The sequence below is a fragment of the Scyliorhinus canicula genome, chromosome 17, assembly GCF_902713615.1.
Source record: "Scyliorhinus canicula chromosome 17, sScyCan1.1, whole genome shotgun sequence".
NCBI classification, from domain to species: Eukaryota; Metazoa; Chordata; class Chondrichthyes; order Carcharhiniformes; family Scyliorhinidae; genus Scyliorhinus; species Scyliorhinus canicula.
This window is the reverse complement of record NC_052162.1, coordinates 119671077-119687637: the sequence shown is the minus strand read 5'-3', so window position 1 is coordinate 119687637 and position 16561 is coordinate 119671077. Positions and strand designations below refer to the sequence as shown.

General features: G+C 44.7%; 1 protein-coding gene across 1 annotated transcript; it reads left to right on the top strand.

The window, feature by feature from the left end:
* Window positions 1-1147: 1147 nt before the first annotated feature.
* LOC119951854 (zinc finger protein 239-like) lies at window positions 1148-16184 on the top strand (the record flags this gene model as incomplete). The annotated part of the gene is made up of 2 exons (XM_038775231.1): window positions 1148-1875; window positions 12378-16184. A coding segment is annotated over one exon (687 nt), but the record flags the coding sequence as incomplete, so codon positions are not given.
* Window positions 16185-16561: the final 377 nt, after the last annotated feature.

Here is a 16561-nt window from a genome sequence, read left to right as displayed (position 1 = left end):
AATCCACCTACGCTGCACATCTTTGGGTTGTGAGGGTGAGACCCACGCATTCATGGGGAGAATATGCAAACTCCACATGGACAGTGACCCGGAGCAGGGATCAAACCCGGATCCTCAGTGCCTTGAGGCAGCAGTGCTAACCGCTGTGCCACCATGCCGCCCATTTGAAGACAAAGATTGATAGGTTTCTACATATTGAGGATATCAAGGGACATGGGCGATAGTGTGGGGAAATGGTGCTGAGGTAGGTCGGCCAATGATCCCATTGAATATTTAGTTGAGTATTCTCAATGGGCTGAATGGATCTGTCAATCAGCCTGAATCAGCACCTTCAAGATAATTGGGAGGGTAAATATTAGATACAGCAGAGAGTGGATAGAATAGAGAGAGGGTGTGGGATGGATGGAGATTGACAGCTTGTGGTGAATGAGAGAGGAAAGAATGTTCCATAGAAGCTTGAATTGGCTGTTCCTGATTTCTGTCCTGTACTGACAGTGATCATGTTTGTACATTCCTTTTACAGGATATTAGAAGAGGAGGAATTACAGACAGAAATCTCAAACGTCACGTCTCGATCTGACAGTCACTCAATTCCTTGGGATCTGAATATCACGATTCTTTGAATCTCTCAGTTAAAATATTTGTTTGTTCTGTCTATTTCAGAATATTTGAAGCATCCGTGTGACTGGAAAAGCACTGAGACACACACACCCGAGTGAGAGTGTTCCAGAGCACTGACTGTGGAAAGGGCTTTAACCAGTTACACAGCTTGAAAAAACATCGCACCATTCACAGCGGGGAGAGACCGTACACGTGTTCTGTGTGTGGACGAGGCTTCAACGGATTGTCTGACCTGGAGAGATACACGGAGACACAAAACATGGAGAAACCGTGGAAATGTTGGGACTGTGGGAAGGGATACAGATTCCCATCTACGCTGGAAATTCATCGACGCGTTCATACTGGGGAGAGGCCATTCACCTGCTCTCAGTGTGAGAAGGGATTCACTGAATTATCCAGCCTGCAGATACACCAGCGAGTTCACAATGGGGAGAGGCCGTTTACCTGCTCTCAGTGTGGGAAGGGATTCATTCAATTATGACACCTGCAGAGACACCAGCGAGTTCACACTGGGGAGAGGCCGTTTACCTGTTCTCAGTGTGGGAAGGGATTCACTGAATTATTTAGCCTGAAGTCGCATCAGCGAATTCACAGTGGAGAGAGGCCATTCACCTGCCCTCAGTGTGGGAAAGGATTCATTCAGTTGTCCAGCCTTAAGTCACATCAGCGAGTTCACACTGGAGAGAGACCATTTACCTGTTCTCAATGTGGAAAGGGATTCACTCAGTTATCCAGCCTGAAGTTACACCAGAGAATTCACACTGGGGAGAAACCGTTCACTTGCTCTCAGTGTGAGAAGGGATTCACTCATTTATCCTATTTGCAGGCACATCAGCGAGTTCACACTGGGGAGAGGCCATTCACCTGCTCTCAGTGTAGGATGGGATTCAGTCATTTATCAAACCTGCAGACACATCAACGAATTCACACTGGGGAGAAACCGTTCTCCTGCTCTCAGTGTGGGAAAGGATTTAGACATTCATCCACCCTACAGAGACATCAGCAGATTCACACTGGGGAGAGGCCGTTCACCTGCTCTCAGTGTGAGAAGGGATTCAGACATTCATCCACCCTGCAGGCACACCAGCGAGTTCACACTGGGGAAAGGCCATTTACCTGCTCTGAGTGTGGGAAGGGATACACTCGGTTAGGCAACCTGAGGACACACCAGCGAGTTCACACCAGGGAGAGGCCATACGCCACCTCTGAGTAGCGGAATACATTCAGTGATTTATCCCACCTGCACAGATACCGGTGAGTTCATAATGGGGAGAGGCTGTTCACCTGCTCTCAATGTGGGAAGGGATATTGTGATTCATTGTACTTGCTGAGACACTAACAAGTTCACAGGTGATTACAGTGATGGATTTTGCTGTTCTTGTTTCTGCTTCAATTACACCCAGGACAGCATTTTGGTCATTCTGACAGTTGATCAATGGGGATGATCAGTGTTTTTTTCTGCTGGACAGGCCGGTCTCATGACTTTGCCTCCAATGGGTAGATGCTCTTTGAGCCTTGTTGTGATTACCTGGTTTCAAATTTCACAAGGATCACAGAGTGAAAGGGTGTTTGGAAGTTAAAAGATATTTCGTTCCTATTTCTGTTTGGAAATCCGAAAGCGTGCCACGTTGTCATGAAGATGAGCTGTGGTGGTTATACAGTTCTTTTGTTTAATTTATCTGGGTGTCAGGAACTGTCAAAGAATGAGGGGCAAGTTGTCTGTGGCAGATAGGTAACTTATATTTGCAAAAGACAGGCAATCGCTAACCTTTAAGGAATTATTACATATCGACATCAAATATAGATTCCTGTAACAAACAAAAATCCAACAGGAAAAGTGATGTAACCGTTGCTAACAAGAAAAGTTAAAGATTCCATTAGATCAAAGGAAGAGGCTCATAAAGTGGCCAAAGTAGTAGTAACGCTGAGGATTGGTAACTTGTTTTAGATTCAGCAAAGGAGGACCACACTCCTGATGTGGCCTCACCAATGTCCTGTATAACTGAAGCATAACCTCCCTACCTTTGTGTTCAATTCCCCTCACAATAAACAATAACATTCTATTAGCTTTCCTAATTACTTGCTGTACCTGTATACTCGCCTTTTGTGATTCATGCACAAGGACACCCAGATCCCTCTGAATCTCAGAGCTCTGCAATCTCATGAACAATTACACATTTTCCCACATTATTCTCCATGTGGCAGATCTTTTCCGCACTACTTAACCTATCTATGTCCCTTTGTAACCTCCTTATATCCTCTTCACAATTTACTTTCCTGCCTATCTTTGTATCATTGGAACATAGGAGCAGGAGTTGGCCATTCAGCCCATCAAGTCTGCTCCACCATTCAATACGATCATGGCTGATCATCCACTTCAATGCCTTTTTCCCCACACTATCCCCATATCCCTTTGTGTTATTGGGATTTAGAAATCTGTCAGTCTCTGCTTTAAACACACTCAATGACAGCTCCCACAGCCCTCCGGGATAGAGAATTCCTAAGATACGGAACATGTAGACCTCTGTAGATCAAACCATTGCCCGTTCTGTCCCCATATCCCTGTTGGTTTATTTCCCTCAAGTGTCCATCCAATTTCCCTTTGCAGCCATTCCATCATATCTGCTACCCCCCCCCCCCCCTCCCCCTTCATAGGAAGTGGGATCCAGGTATTCCCGACTTTCTTCAAACTCAAACGTGGCTCAGAGAGCACAGAGGGAGACCATTCCACCCATCGTTCCTATGCTCGCTCTTTTCCGACAGAAACTGTCCAGTTCCCTTTTGAAAGTTACAGTAGAATTTACTTCCTGCACCTTTGTCAGGCAGTGAATCCCAAATCACAACAAATCATTCTGTTTAAATCAAATACTTTCACGAAATATTGTTTGAATGTTCACAATGTATTTGACATGGAGTGAAAGACATGGTTGTTATACAAAATTAAGACTCAGTCTTTATTAATGATTTTCGCGTGTGTGCTTAGTGTGATATATCCAAGTTTAGGGACTATTTCTAAAAATAAATTACATTTCCATAGCACCTTTCATGACCACAGGATCTCCTGAAGCTTTTTACAGGCAATGAAGTACTCTTGAACAGTCGTCACTGTTGTCATGTTGGACACTGTAGATATGCCTTAGTAGGTAATTCCTCAGGTGGCACAGTTGTTAATACTACTGCCTCCCAGCGCCAAGGACCTGGGTTCATTTCGACCTTGGGTGACTGACGGTGTGGACTTTGTTCTCTGCATATCTGTGTGGGTTTCCTCCGGATGATCCGGTTTCCTCCCACAATCCAAAGATGCGTAGATTAAGTTGATTGGCTATACTAAATTGCTTCTTATTGTCCAAAAGGTTTGGTGGTGTTACAGGGAAAGGGTGCAGGTGTGGGCCCAGGTAGGTTGCTCTTTCAGAGGCTCGGTGCAGACTTGATTGGCCGAATGGCCTCCTCCTGCACTGTAGGGATGCTATGATAATATTTGCTTTTAAATCAATCACTTGTCCATCTTCACTGTTATAACCAACAAGATCAAGGAAGCCATGTTCAACTCTAAGATGTGACTGGACCTTTATTCTAAAAATTAATACTGTATAAACCAAACTGTTTCCAGAAACTGCTGAAATAGCGGAGATTTTGTAAAACTGCAGGGCATCATTTACTGCTAAAGTCTGGTCCAAGTCTAAGACTCATTGTTCAATCCAATCAAAGTTAGTAAGAAACAAAGAGATTCTCTTCCACAAGACTGTCTCTTTGAACCTGTGTATCTTGTATTAACCAAATATATTAATAAAAAATTTACTGTATTAGCGCCCTGTCAATAATAGATGACTGAATAAGTAATGAGCCTTAATTGAGTTACAGTTAATGAATCAATAATGCATTGGGTATAGTAAAAGACTGAATTGCATTTGCTAAAAAAATGTAAACACTTATTTGCTGTGTAAAGAAAGTGCAATGAGGATAAATGTACTGGCAAGAAAGACCTTCAAGCTCTGATTAGCCTCAACATTTGAAACTGTATGAATAAGGGATTGTATAGAATCGTATAATAATAATCTTTAATAATAATCTTTACTGTCACAAACAGGCATACATTAACACTGCAATAAAGTTACTGTGAATGCCCCTAGTTTCCACACTCCGGCGCCTGTTCAGATACACAGACGGAGAATTCAGAATGCCCAATTCACCTCACAGCATATCTTTCGGGACTTGTGGGAGGAAACCGGAACACCTGGAGGAAACCCACATAGACATGGGGAGAACGTGCGGACTCCACACAGGCAGTGACCCAAGCCAGGAATCAAACCTGGCACCCTGGAGCTGTGAAGCAACAGTGCTACCCACTGTGCTACCATGCTGCCCATAAAGGGATAGTGTGAAACAGTTCTATTGTATTCCTGTCTGAGATAATGAGAGAAGGAGATGAGAGTAATTGGGGATCTAATTAAATTAATCCAGTGACCAAATTGACCAATTGTCATGTTACAACAGGCCCAACTCTGACATGAGGTAATGGTCACTTTGGGGATAAAAGTAGAGTTTCCGAAGGTCTTCCTTGCTGGCCAAGTACTGAAGACTCCCGAGGCCGAGTTCCCAGGAAATTACTGTCAAAGAAGGAGCCAGACTCCCGAGGCTGAATTCCACAAGAATTACTGTCAGAGGAGCCAGAGAGGGTTACACTTCTACAGATTGATCACACACATGAAGTTGTAAAAGTCAATGTCTTAAAGTTGGTTCAGTAAACCTTTTTCATTCAATAAACTTATTTTTAAATTTACTATCCAGAGAATTCTGATTTTGTCTTAATTGGTTAAAGTCTTGTCTGAAGCAAAGATAATTTATTAAATGGTAAGTTGGGGGTGGCTGAAATCAATTAAATTCCAGATAACAAGATCAGATAACAGAAATCTTCAGATTTAAAACTTGCATTTGTATTGCGCCTTTCACAACCACAGGGCATCCCAAAGTGCTTTACAGTCAATGAAATACTTTTGAAGTGTAGTCACTGTTGTAATTTAGGAAACGCAGCAGCCAATTTACAGACAGCAAGATCCCACACACAGCAATGTGATAATGAGCAGATGATCTGTTTTTAGTCTTGTTGATTGAGGAATAAATATTGACCAGGACACCAAGGATAACTCCCCTGCTCTTCTTCAAAATAGTGGCTGTGGGAACTTTTACACCCACCTGAGAGGGGCAGACAGGGCCTCAGTTTAACATCTTATTTGAAAGAAGGCTGTTCTGACAGTGCAGCACTCCCTCAGTGCTGGGTCAAGGAATATTGGATGTGATTTTTGTCCTCAGGTCCCTGGATTGGGATTTGAATCCACAACCTTCTGACCCAGAGATGAGAGAGCTGCCCACTGAGCCACGGCTGACACTATCGACAATGCAAAGTTCGAATGGGAAAGTTAACCTTTAAAACTCCCACACTTTGCCTCCAGTGCCTAAATCTAATAATAAAAACCCTCAGTATAAATAACATGGATTTAAATGACTAATGTTTGGAGCCACAAGTTTTGACTCCCCGTTTGAGTCTCGGGGAGACTCTGTCTCTGTCTCTGTTGCTCGTCTCAATGACAGGCAGGAGATGGAGCTGAGGCTGAATTTAGCTGAGAATAACGGGGCCTGTGCCCCAGTTGGGAAACTGCCATGGGCATTGCACTAATAGAGAGACAGGAAAGTGCTGGAGGACTGACTGGGAAATCTGTCCCTTTTAACCTACACAAAAGCAGGAGGCTCAGATTCACAGGCTGCAGGAGGAGACCATTTGGCCCATCGTGCCCATGCTATCTCTTTGAAAGGACTCACTGATTCATCCAACTGCTCTGCTCTTTCCCCACAGCCCTGCAAATTCTTCCATTTCAAGTGTTTATCCTTTGGAAATATACTATTGAATCTGCTTGCAGGCAGATCAGAACAACTCACTGTGTCAAAAAATAAAATATAATCTCATCTCCCCCTCTGGTTCCTGTGCCAATTACCTCAGAGGGACTCACTTTCTGTTAAAGAGCCTGTCAACCCCTCTCACCCACTTTCCCTGAAGTGCATCAATCTAATCATGAAAAGTCCAAAAAATCAAATATTTTTCCTGATACAAGTTTATTAATGAAACAGAACATGGTTTAAAAAAAGCAAAAAATGTCTTGAGGATCAAAGACAATCAGAGTAAAAGGATGTTCACAATGTTCTGGACCCAAATGGTTTCTCTTTGGCTCCTCTGTACCCTGTTCCTGTGCCTCCCCACTTTGGGTGTAGGGCACATTCAGCCTGTTTGGGGATCGATGAGTATGGAAGCTCTACGTGTTTAGGTTTGGTGATGTCAGTACATTGTAGTCACTAAAACGAGAAGTGAGTCTATTTAGAACAGTTGGAGTCAGCCACTTTATCAGTATCAGTTAGCTATCACTTCATTAACACGTTGGGTGTAATTAATAAATTGTCCTGTACGTAAGCTCGGTGATGAAATGCCTTCAGTGGCATGTCTCTTTAAGTGTCAAATATTGTAATGTAGCTTTAAGAATAAATAGAACCTGGTGTTAAGGTCAGGAAGGGGTCAGAGTACCAGCTATTCCAGGACACCCTGTTTGATACAAGTTCATCGTTCGAAGAGGCTCCAAGCTGATTGGCTCAATTTGTTGTGGGGAAGCTGGTAACATTTTTCCCATTGGTCAAGAGTCAGAAATATTTGATGAAGAAGTTGTTTGTTTTGATCAACAGCTGCACAGATTCGGGTTCAATGTCACAATGTTACCTTCAAAAAGGTCCATTCAGTAACTCGAGTCCATGCTGACTCTGCAGAACAATCCAGTCAGTCCCATTCCCCCGCAATGTCCCTGTTCCCCTGCAAGCTTGTTTCCTTCCAGTGCCCATCAATTTCATTTTGAAATTGGTCGTTATCTCCAATTCCTCCGCCCTTGTGGACAGTGAGTCCCAGGTCATTACCACTCGCTGTGTAAAAATGTTCTCCCTCACACCCCCCTGAAACACTTACCCAAAACCTGAAATCTGTGTCCCCTTCATCCTTATTCCATCAGCTAATAGGAACAGCTTTTCTTTATCCACCTGACCTAACTCTATCATAACCTTGTCCACCTCTATCAAATCTCCCCATATCCCCCTCTGTTCCAAGGTGAACAACCCCAGCCTGACATCGACAATAAAGAATAAACAAACAGATTATGTTAATACCTGGGATCAGAGGGGAATGTTTGATTGTCCTGGACAGAAAGGAATTAGAATAACTCACCTTGGGTGTAGTTAACTGGAACGTATCAATCTGGTGTCCACCGATATTCCAGTGAGATTCAGGGACGTGTAGATGAGATGAATAAGTTGCCTTTTTCTTGGTAATATTTTGATCAATTACCTCTAAAACCTTAAAAGGAAAACCATGGGTGGGATTCTCTGTCCCGCTGCACCAGTTTTATGGTGCGGCGCCCCCGCCGGCAGCAGGATTCTCCGTCCTGCCAGCCGGCCAATGAGATTTCCCATTGTGGGCAGCCCCCTTACCGTTGGGAAATTCCCAGGCATCAGTGCACTGCCGGTGCAACGGAGAATCCCGACAGTGGAGAATCCAGCCCCATGCTTAAAATCCGAGATGCTGCCTGACATATCATGGGCATAAAGGGAGATACAGTATAAGCTAAACTTTTGGGACAACAGTCCTGTGAAGTTTTGATAAGATTATGTGTCATGTTGAGGTACAATGAACTCAACCTGTATGGAGACATGGTCATTGCACAAAGACACAAACATGACTGAATCCATGTCTGTTTCAGAGAGATGCCCTCGAACAAAAGGAGCGGTCTGATAGTATATAGAATACTTGCACCTCGTCAGGGGCCTCACGGTAGCATGGTGGTTAGCATCAATGCTTCACAGCTCCAGGGTCCCAGGTTCGATTCCCGGCTGGGTCACTGTCTGTGTGGAGTCTGCACGTCCTCCATGTGTGTGCGTGGGTTTCCTCCGGGTGCTCCGGTTTCCTCCCACAGTCCAAAGATGTGCGGGTTAGGTGGATTGGCCATTCTAAATTGCCCGTAGTGTAAGGTTAATGGGGGGATTGTTGGGATATGGGTTACGTGGGGTGATCATTGCTCGGCACAACATTGAGGGCCGAAGGGCCTGTTCTGTGCTGTACTGTTCTATGTTCTATGTTCTATGTTATCCCTGAAGACTCACCGAGGATACATTAACTATTTCATTGCAAAATAATTTCAGCTGAGAGACCCTGAATGACTGAGGAGAGATCACAAAAGACACTTCTTAAAGATACACCAATCACCCAGCAAATCAGCAGCCCAACTGATCCCATATCAAGGACATGACACAGGTTGTTCAATCCAAATCTGGTTAAATTGACCTAAATCCAGAACATTAAATTCCAGCCCAGTTACAGGGGGCTCTAACATCAGCGACAATATGCCCCAATCTTCAGAATAAATATGGTTTGGTCCTGAACAGCAACAACATCAGCAGAATCATTGTCTCTCTCAAACTATAAATCTCTGTCCCTCACACACTCCCTCCTCCCTATTGATTTTAACATTCCTCCCCCTGCTTTTCCCACAGTTCTCCTCCCCTGAAAGGGCTGATTCTCGGGTTCAGTTTCACACTCACCTATTGCCCTCCCCAATATATCACCTGAAGTTAAAAAACTGTTTTGCCAGTGACTATGTGTCAGGTGGAGTCACTGCACCCACACCCCACTTTTCATCCCACTCACCAGGAGTTTGGAGACTGGGCTCCAGATCAGTAATGGCGGCTGGAGCACCCAGAACGCCCCGCAGTGGGGAAACCGCTCTATCCGCCGCACGGGCAGGTGGACCGGGACTGCGCATGTCCAAGGAGAGGGTAAACTGCGCATGTGCATTACAATCCCCCCCCCCCCCCCGACCTACCTGCTGGGGTGATGACCAATGGCACTCTCAATTACGACATGAAAGTTAGGTCAGTAATCAAAGTTATGTCAGGAATCAAAGGCTTTAATAAGCAGTGCACAATGGCAGCATCCAAGAGAAGTGTGCTCGCAAAATGGAGTCTCATCTTAAAGACTGTTTCCCAGGGGGCATGGCCAGAGGCGGAGTCCCCCAGGGTTCCAAGCCTCTTAAAGGGGCAAGGTATTCCGATCATCACCTTCACCCCCTGTTTAAAAAAAACACATAGTCCGTCGGGGATGAAGTGTTTTTAAATTATAAGTTCAGTCTTTGTGGTGGTCTGATAGTCCGTGCTGACTTTCGCCGCTCCGGTGGTGGCGCCGTGGATGCGGTCAGTTCCGATGATGTTCTATCCGGGAGCACCTGCCAGACCGGAAGGATTTTGGCCTTCCAATCAGAGAGCAGGCTTTATGCGACTGAAGATTGACCTTCACATAAACTAAATCTTCCTCCTGTCTCCAACATCTGTGAGTAAAACACTTTCTTTCCTCCCCCTTTCCATTTCTTTTCTCATTCTGATCTTCAATTGGTGACTTGCAGCAACTGAAGAGAACAGAAGTCTACATATTAAACACGTTTTTCGTCCAGTAAAATAGATGTATATCTGTCTGGCAGCTGCATGAAGATTTTCAGGTCTCTGTGTCCAGGACAGGAAGCAGTGAGCACTGATGGCCCAGAAATCAGCAGACCCAATTGAACTACAGGAAGGACATGACACAGGGTGTGCAATGCCAATTTGACCTAAATCCAGAAATTTAAATTCCATCTCAGTTACAGGGGTCTCTAACATCAGCAAAAATAAGCCCCAACCTTCAGCACCAATAAGGTTTGGTACAGCAACAACAGCAGAATCAATCTTCGACTCAAACAATAAATCTGTGTCCCCAATCTCTATCTCCTCCCCACTGGTTGTAACACAACTTCATCCCATTATCCTCCTCCTGCTTTTCCCCCAGTTCTCCTCTCCTGAAGGTGCTGACTCTCGGGTTCAGTTTCACACTCACCTATTCCCTCCCCAATATGTCACCCAGCTGTCTCAATCTTTACACCTGAAGTTAACAAACTGTTCTGCAAAGGGAGACGTCACAGTCAAATCGAGTGACTTTGTGTCAGGGTTGGATCACTGATCCCTACCGTACCCCTGACTTTTCATCCCAGTCCCAGGAGTTTGGAGACTGGGCTCCAGATCAGTAATGGCGGCCGCGGCTCCCACAATTCCCCGCACTGGAGGAAGAGCTCTATCCGCCGCGTGAGTAGGCGGCGCGGGACTGCGCATGTGCAAGAGGAGAGGGGAAGCTGCGCATGTGCGGGGAGGAGTCAACAACCTCACCTTCCTGCTGAGGTGTTGACCAATGGGAAGAATTGGAGGACCGGAAGGACTCATCCAGCCAATTTGGGTTTCGCAGACGGAAACTTCCTCCTGTCTCCAATATCTGTGAGTAAAACACTTTCTTTTCTCCCATTTCCATTTATTTTCTCATTCTCACCTTCATTTGGTCACTTGCAGCAACTGAAGGGAAAGGAAGTGAATCCAGGGAGGGTGCAGACTCTGCAAAGCTTGGCCCAGGTCTCTCTCTCTTAAAGACATTGACATCCTTTGCTCCCTCAGCTTGACATATGTATTTGTCTGGCTAAAAGGATGGTCTCTTTCCTAATGTTCACAATTAAAGGGCTGGTTTCCCCAGGAGATGGCTGATATTTAAAAGGTCAGTAAATTAATATCGGACAGAGATGTGCCTAGTGTTATTCATACCATTCACCTCAGGAAGGAGCAGTGCTCCAAAAGCTCATGTTTGAAACAATCCTCTTGGACTTTAACCTGGTGTTGTAAGACTTCTTACCGTGCCCACCCCAGTCCAACGGCGGCATCTCCACATCATTACATAATACAGATGAGGTATATTGATGGTTCTGTAAAAAAGTATATTTAATATTATTTCTAGTTTTGTAATATTGTACTACAGCATGGCACAATGGTTAGCACTGCTGTCTTACGGCATTGGGGACCTGGGTTCGGTCCCAGCCCTGGGTCACTGTTCGTGTTTAATTTGGACATTCTCCCGTATCTGTGTGGGTCTCACCCCAATAAACCCAGAAAGATGTGCAGGATAGGTGAATTGGCTATGCTAAATTGCCCCTTGATTGGAAAAAAAATTAATCGGATACTCTGAATTTAATTTTTTTCAAATACATATATTGTACTGTCGCTACATTATATATTTTGAATCATCTCTTTCCTCGGAGGGTTGTTAGTCTCTGGATTTCTCTTCCACTGGGATCAGTGGAATTAAATATTTTCAAGGATGAGTTCTACCAATTTCTGATTGACAAGGGAGCCGAGGGTTATGGGGAACAGGCAGGAAAGTAAAGAATTCTCTACCCCAGAAGAGTGTGGAGCCTCAGTCATTAAGAATTTGCAAGATAAAGATTGATAGATTTCTAGATATTAAATATATCAAGGGATATGGGGCATAGTGTGGGAAAATGGTGCTTACGTAGATCGGCCAATGATCTCATTGAATGGCTGAGCTGATCCGAAGGGATGAATGGCCGATTGCAGCTCCTATTTCTTATGAACCGCTCAGTCCGAGAGATGAAGTGGATCTGTTGATCAGCCTGAATCAGCATTTTCAGGAGAATTGGGAGGGTGAATATTAGATACAGCAGAGTGAGAATGGAGGGAGAGTGTGTGGGATGGAGATTTAGTGTTTTGGGGAATGAGAGAGGAAAGAATGTTCCATGGAAACTAGAATTGTCTGTTCTGAATTTCTATTCTCAATTGATAGTGATAGCTTTTGTAAACTTATTTTACAGGATATCAGAAGAGGAGGTTTTGGAGACAGAAATCTCAAATGAATCGTCACTTTAAGAGTCTCTCAATTCATCGGGGCCTGAATATCATCGGCCTTTGAATCTAGAAGGAGAAATGTTTCTCTATCTTTTTTGCTTCAAAAGATTTTAAAAATCAGTGTGACTGGAAAAGCACCAAGACACACACATACCCGAATCAGAGTGTTCCAGTGCATGGACTGTGGAAAGAGCTTTAACCGGTTTCACAGACTGAAAACACGTTGCATCATTTACAGCGAGGAGAGAATGTTCCAGTATTCTGTGTGCACATGATCGTCAAACTTGGAAAAACACAAGAACACCCGCACCATGGAAAAACCATGGAAATATGGGGACTGTGGAAAGGGATTCACAGCGCTGTATGAGCTGGAAAGGCATAGACTCAGTCACACTGGAGAGACGCCATTCATCTGTTGTGAGTGTGGGGATGGATTCACTCGGTTAGCCCACCTGCAGACACATCAGAGAGTACACACCAGGGAGAGGCCATTCACCTGCTCTCAGTGTGGGATGGGATTCACTCAGTTATCTCACCTGCTGCAACACCATGTAACTCACACCAATGAGAGACCCTTTAAATGCTCTGACTGTGGGAGTAGTTTCAAAAGCTCTCGTGTACTGATGATCCACCAGCGCATTCACACTGAGGAGAGACCATTCAGCTGCCCTCACTGCACAAAGAGGTTTAGAACATCATCCGACTTGATGAGACACCAGCGAGTTCACACTGGGGAAAGGCCGTTCACCTGCTCTGAATGTGGGAAGGGATTCACTTGGTTATCCCACTTGCTGCAACACAATGTCACTCACACCAATGAGAGACCCTTTAAATGCTCTGACTGTGGGAGTGGTTTCAAAAGCTCTCGGGCTCTAATGATCCACCAGCGCATTCATACTGAGGAGAGACCGTTTGGCTGCTCTTACTGCACAAAGAGCTTTCGAACATCATCCACATTGCAGAGACATGAGCGAGTTCACACCGGGGAGAGGCCGTTCACCTGTCTTGACTGTGGGAAGAGATTCAGTGATTCATCTGCCCTGTTAATACACCAGCGAGTCCATACTGGAAAGAGGCCATTCACCTGCTCTGAGTGTGGGAAAGGATTCACTCAGTCATGAAACCTGCTGAGACACCAACGAATTCACAAGTGATGACGGGGGTTAGATTCTGCTGTTAATCACATCCAGGACTGAACCGTGTTGATTCTGATATTTGGTGAAGTGGGAGGGTCAGAGGGTTTCTTTCTGCTGGACTGGCCATGACTTTGCTTCCAGTGGGCTGATGCTCTTTGAGCCTGGGAGAGCACATTTCCACTGAAATGATCCACAAAAGCTGATGAAGGACTTTTGTTTTATCCTGGATAGTAAATAATGTTTTTCCTACCACTACAAGTAGATCGAAAATAAATACATTTGTCTCTGTTCCATTGAGTCTACAGCACAGGGCTAGGCCAGTTGGCTCAATTGGTCTCTGTCAGTATTTATGCTCCACATGAGCCTCCACCCACCCCTCTTCATCTCCCCCAATCCGCATATCCTTCTATTCCTTTCTCCCTCATGTCTGTATCTGGCTTCCCCTTCAATGTATTCATGCTGTTCACCTCAACCGCTCGCTGTGGGAGTGAGTTCCACATTCTCACCACTCGCTGGGCAAAGAGGTTTCTCATTAAATTCCTATTGGATTATTGAACTCCTTCATCATCTTAAAGACTTCCATCAGGTCACCCTTCAGTCTTCTCTTTTCTGGAGAAATGCAACCCCAACCTTTTCTGAGGGTGAAATGCTCACACTTCTGGGATTAATCTTGTGAATCTTTGTTGCACCTTCTCCAGTGCCTCTATTTCCTTTTTCTAAACGGAGATGACAAATGTTGACAGAGCTCCCAGTGTAGTCTAACCCTGGCTCTAGAAGGAGGCCATACAGCCCATCAATTCCCTGTTGGCTCTGGAACAAACCGGTCAGTCCCAGTGTCCTGTTGTATCCCTGTAGCCCTGCAATTTAGTTCCTTCAATGTCAATCCAATTTCTGTTTGAAATCCTCCATTGTCTTCATTTCCACCCACCTCACAGGCAGCGAGTTCCAGATCATTACCATTCGCTGCATCAAAATATTCTCCCTCACATGTCTCCCCCCACATCTCTTACCCAAAACCTGAAATCTGTGTCCCCTTCATCCTTGTCCCATCAGCTAATGGGAACAGCTTTTCTTTATCCATCTTACCATAACTTGTCATAATCTTGTCCACCTCTCAAATCTCCCCTCGACCTCCTTCGACCTCCTTTGCTCCCAGGTGAACAATCCCATCCTGACACGAACACACAAACAGAATATGTTAATACCTGGGATCGGACAGGAATGTTTAATTTCTGTTTGAAAGATACTGGGAATATTGTCCTGGACAATAAATGATTGGAATGTTTACCTTGGGTGTGGGTGAATGGAATATATCAATCTGGTATCCACCTACGCTCTAGTGAAAGTCTGGAATGTGTAGACGGGATGAATAAGTTGATCACTTTCTCTTGGAAATATTTACATCCTGGCCCATGAACTTTGTTTTAAAGAAATCTGCATTTGAAAGCTCGGCTACGACATGAAATATCAGCACCATAACAGGGCAGATAAGACAGACAGACACTTGCTTTGATATTTTCATCAGCGGATCTGAGAGTTAAGAATACGTGACATGATTTTGGGATACCGGTGTGGCTGTGCAGTTGTGATTTGTTACTTGTGAAAAATAACAAGCCTAAATTCACGGTGAAATGGACTGAAGTCCGAGTCCCAAACACACACAGCTACTGGAGACACAGCAGGAGATGAAATGGTTAATGTGGCCAGGGGATTGAGACACCATTGTGACATCATCAAGACATTGACACACACTCCAGAGAGAAACTGACTTTAAAACAATCCGGATAGAATTAAACACACTGGACATGGGCAAAGTGGGAGTGAAATTAAAGTGATAATGGGACAAGGAAGGGCTTGGGAGAAATAATACTGAGTAAGAACTGTCCACATAGAGAGAGCTGGAGAATCCTTTACATCCATGTTTGATCTGTTGCTTGAAGCATCTGTCCTAATGTACCAGTGACCTAGAACTCACAGCGCTACATCAGGAGAAAAGATCGAGTAGATGTTCCCCCAGGCAGGGCCAGAACAGAAATGGGAAAATAACGGAATTAAATTCAGTGAGGGGTCGGAGAGAGTTTTTCTCCCCCTCTAGGTGTGGACTGTCAGATTCCTGGGGACTCCCTACTTCAGGTTTTCTTGCTAATTAGCGAACATAAATTAAATTCTATGACTGGCTGTGGATTTATTTTGAATTTGATTGTTACACTTCTCCTGTTTTTATTCCTGTTGTGATTACGCTCTGGGTAAGGATGGTTGACAGGTGACAGGATGGGAAATTGTGGTTTGGGTCTTCACTGACCAAATGTTTTATTGACCCGAAAGTGTAAAAGGGAACAAACTCCAGCAGAAATCGAGCAGAGCTGAGAACAGACCACTTGCTGTGTGGGAACAGGGAGATAAACAGCTCCCAGAAGACAGAGAAAACAAGAGTGCCTGGAATCCTAGACAACACCTGGGTGTCAAGGCCACCATGTTTTCACTGCTTGGCATGGGAATGCTGACTCCCTGTACCGGGGACGGAGCGTGGGGAAGACAATTGTTTGAGAGTTTGATGTGGCTTGGGCGGGTACAGATGGTTCAATGACAGGCTTTGTAATTGGTCCATGTGTAAGGAATCTTTTTTAAATCCTTGTCTAATCCACGTCTCCCTATTACTGTCTTGCTGGATGCTGCACCATTGCAGATTCTGGGTTTGAACAACAGACTTTGGCAACCCCCCGGCTGCAAGCTGTTAGTTGAACTGGCCAAAGGGATTCCCCTCTGTGCTGTGTGGTAGGGTCCCGTGATGTAATTTTGATGGACTTGGCTAGCAGTCAATCAGCTCTTCTAAAATTCTGAGATTTACCCCATTCTTCATTCTGATTGGTGGAACCGTTCAGAAACTTCTGAAGGGAACGTTGGGAGAAGAAGCAATTCCCATTTTAATTCACTTCTATTTAGACCTAGAAGGCAGCACACAGCAAGTCTGGACTCTATTATCTCTCTGCCTGGTGATTTAAAATGCTTCCAGC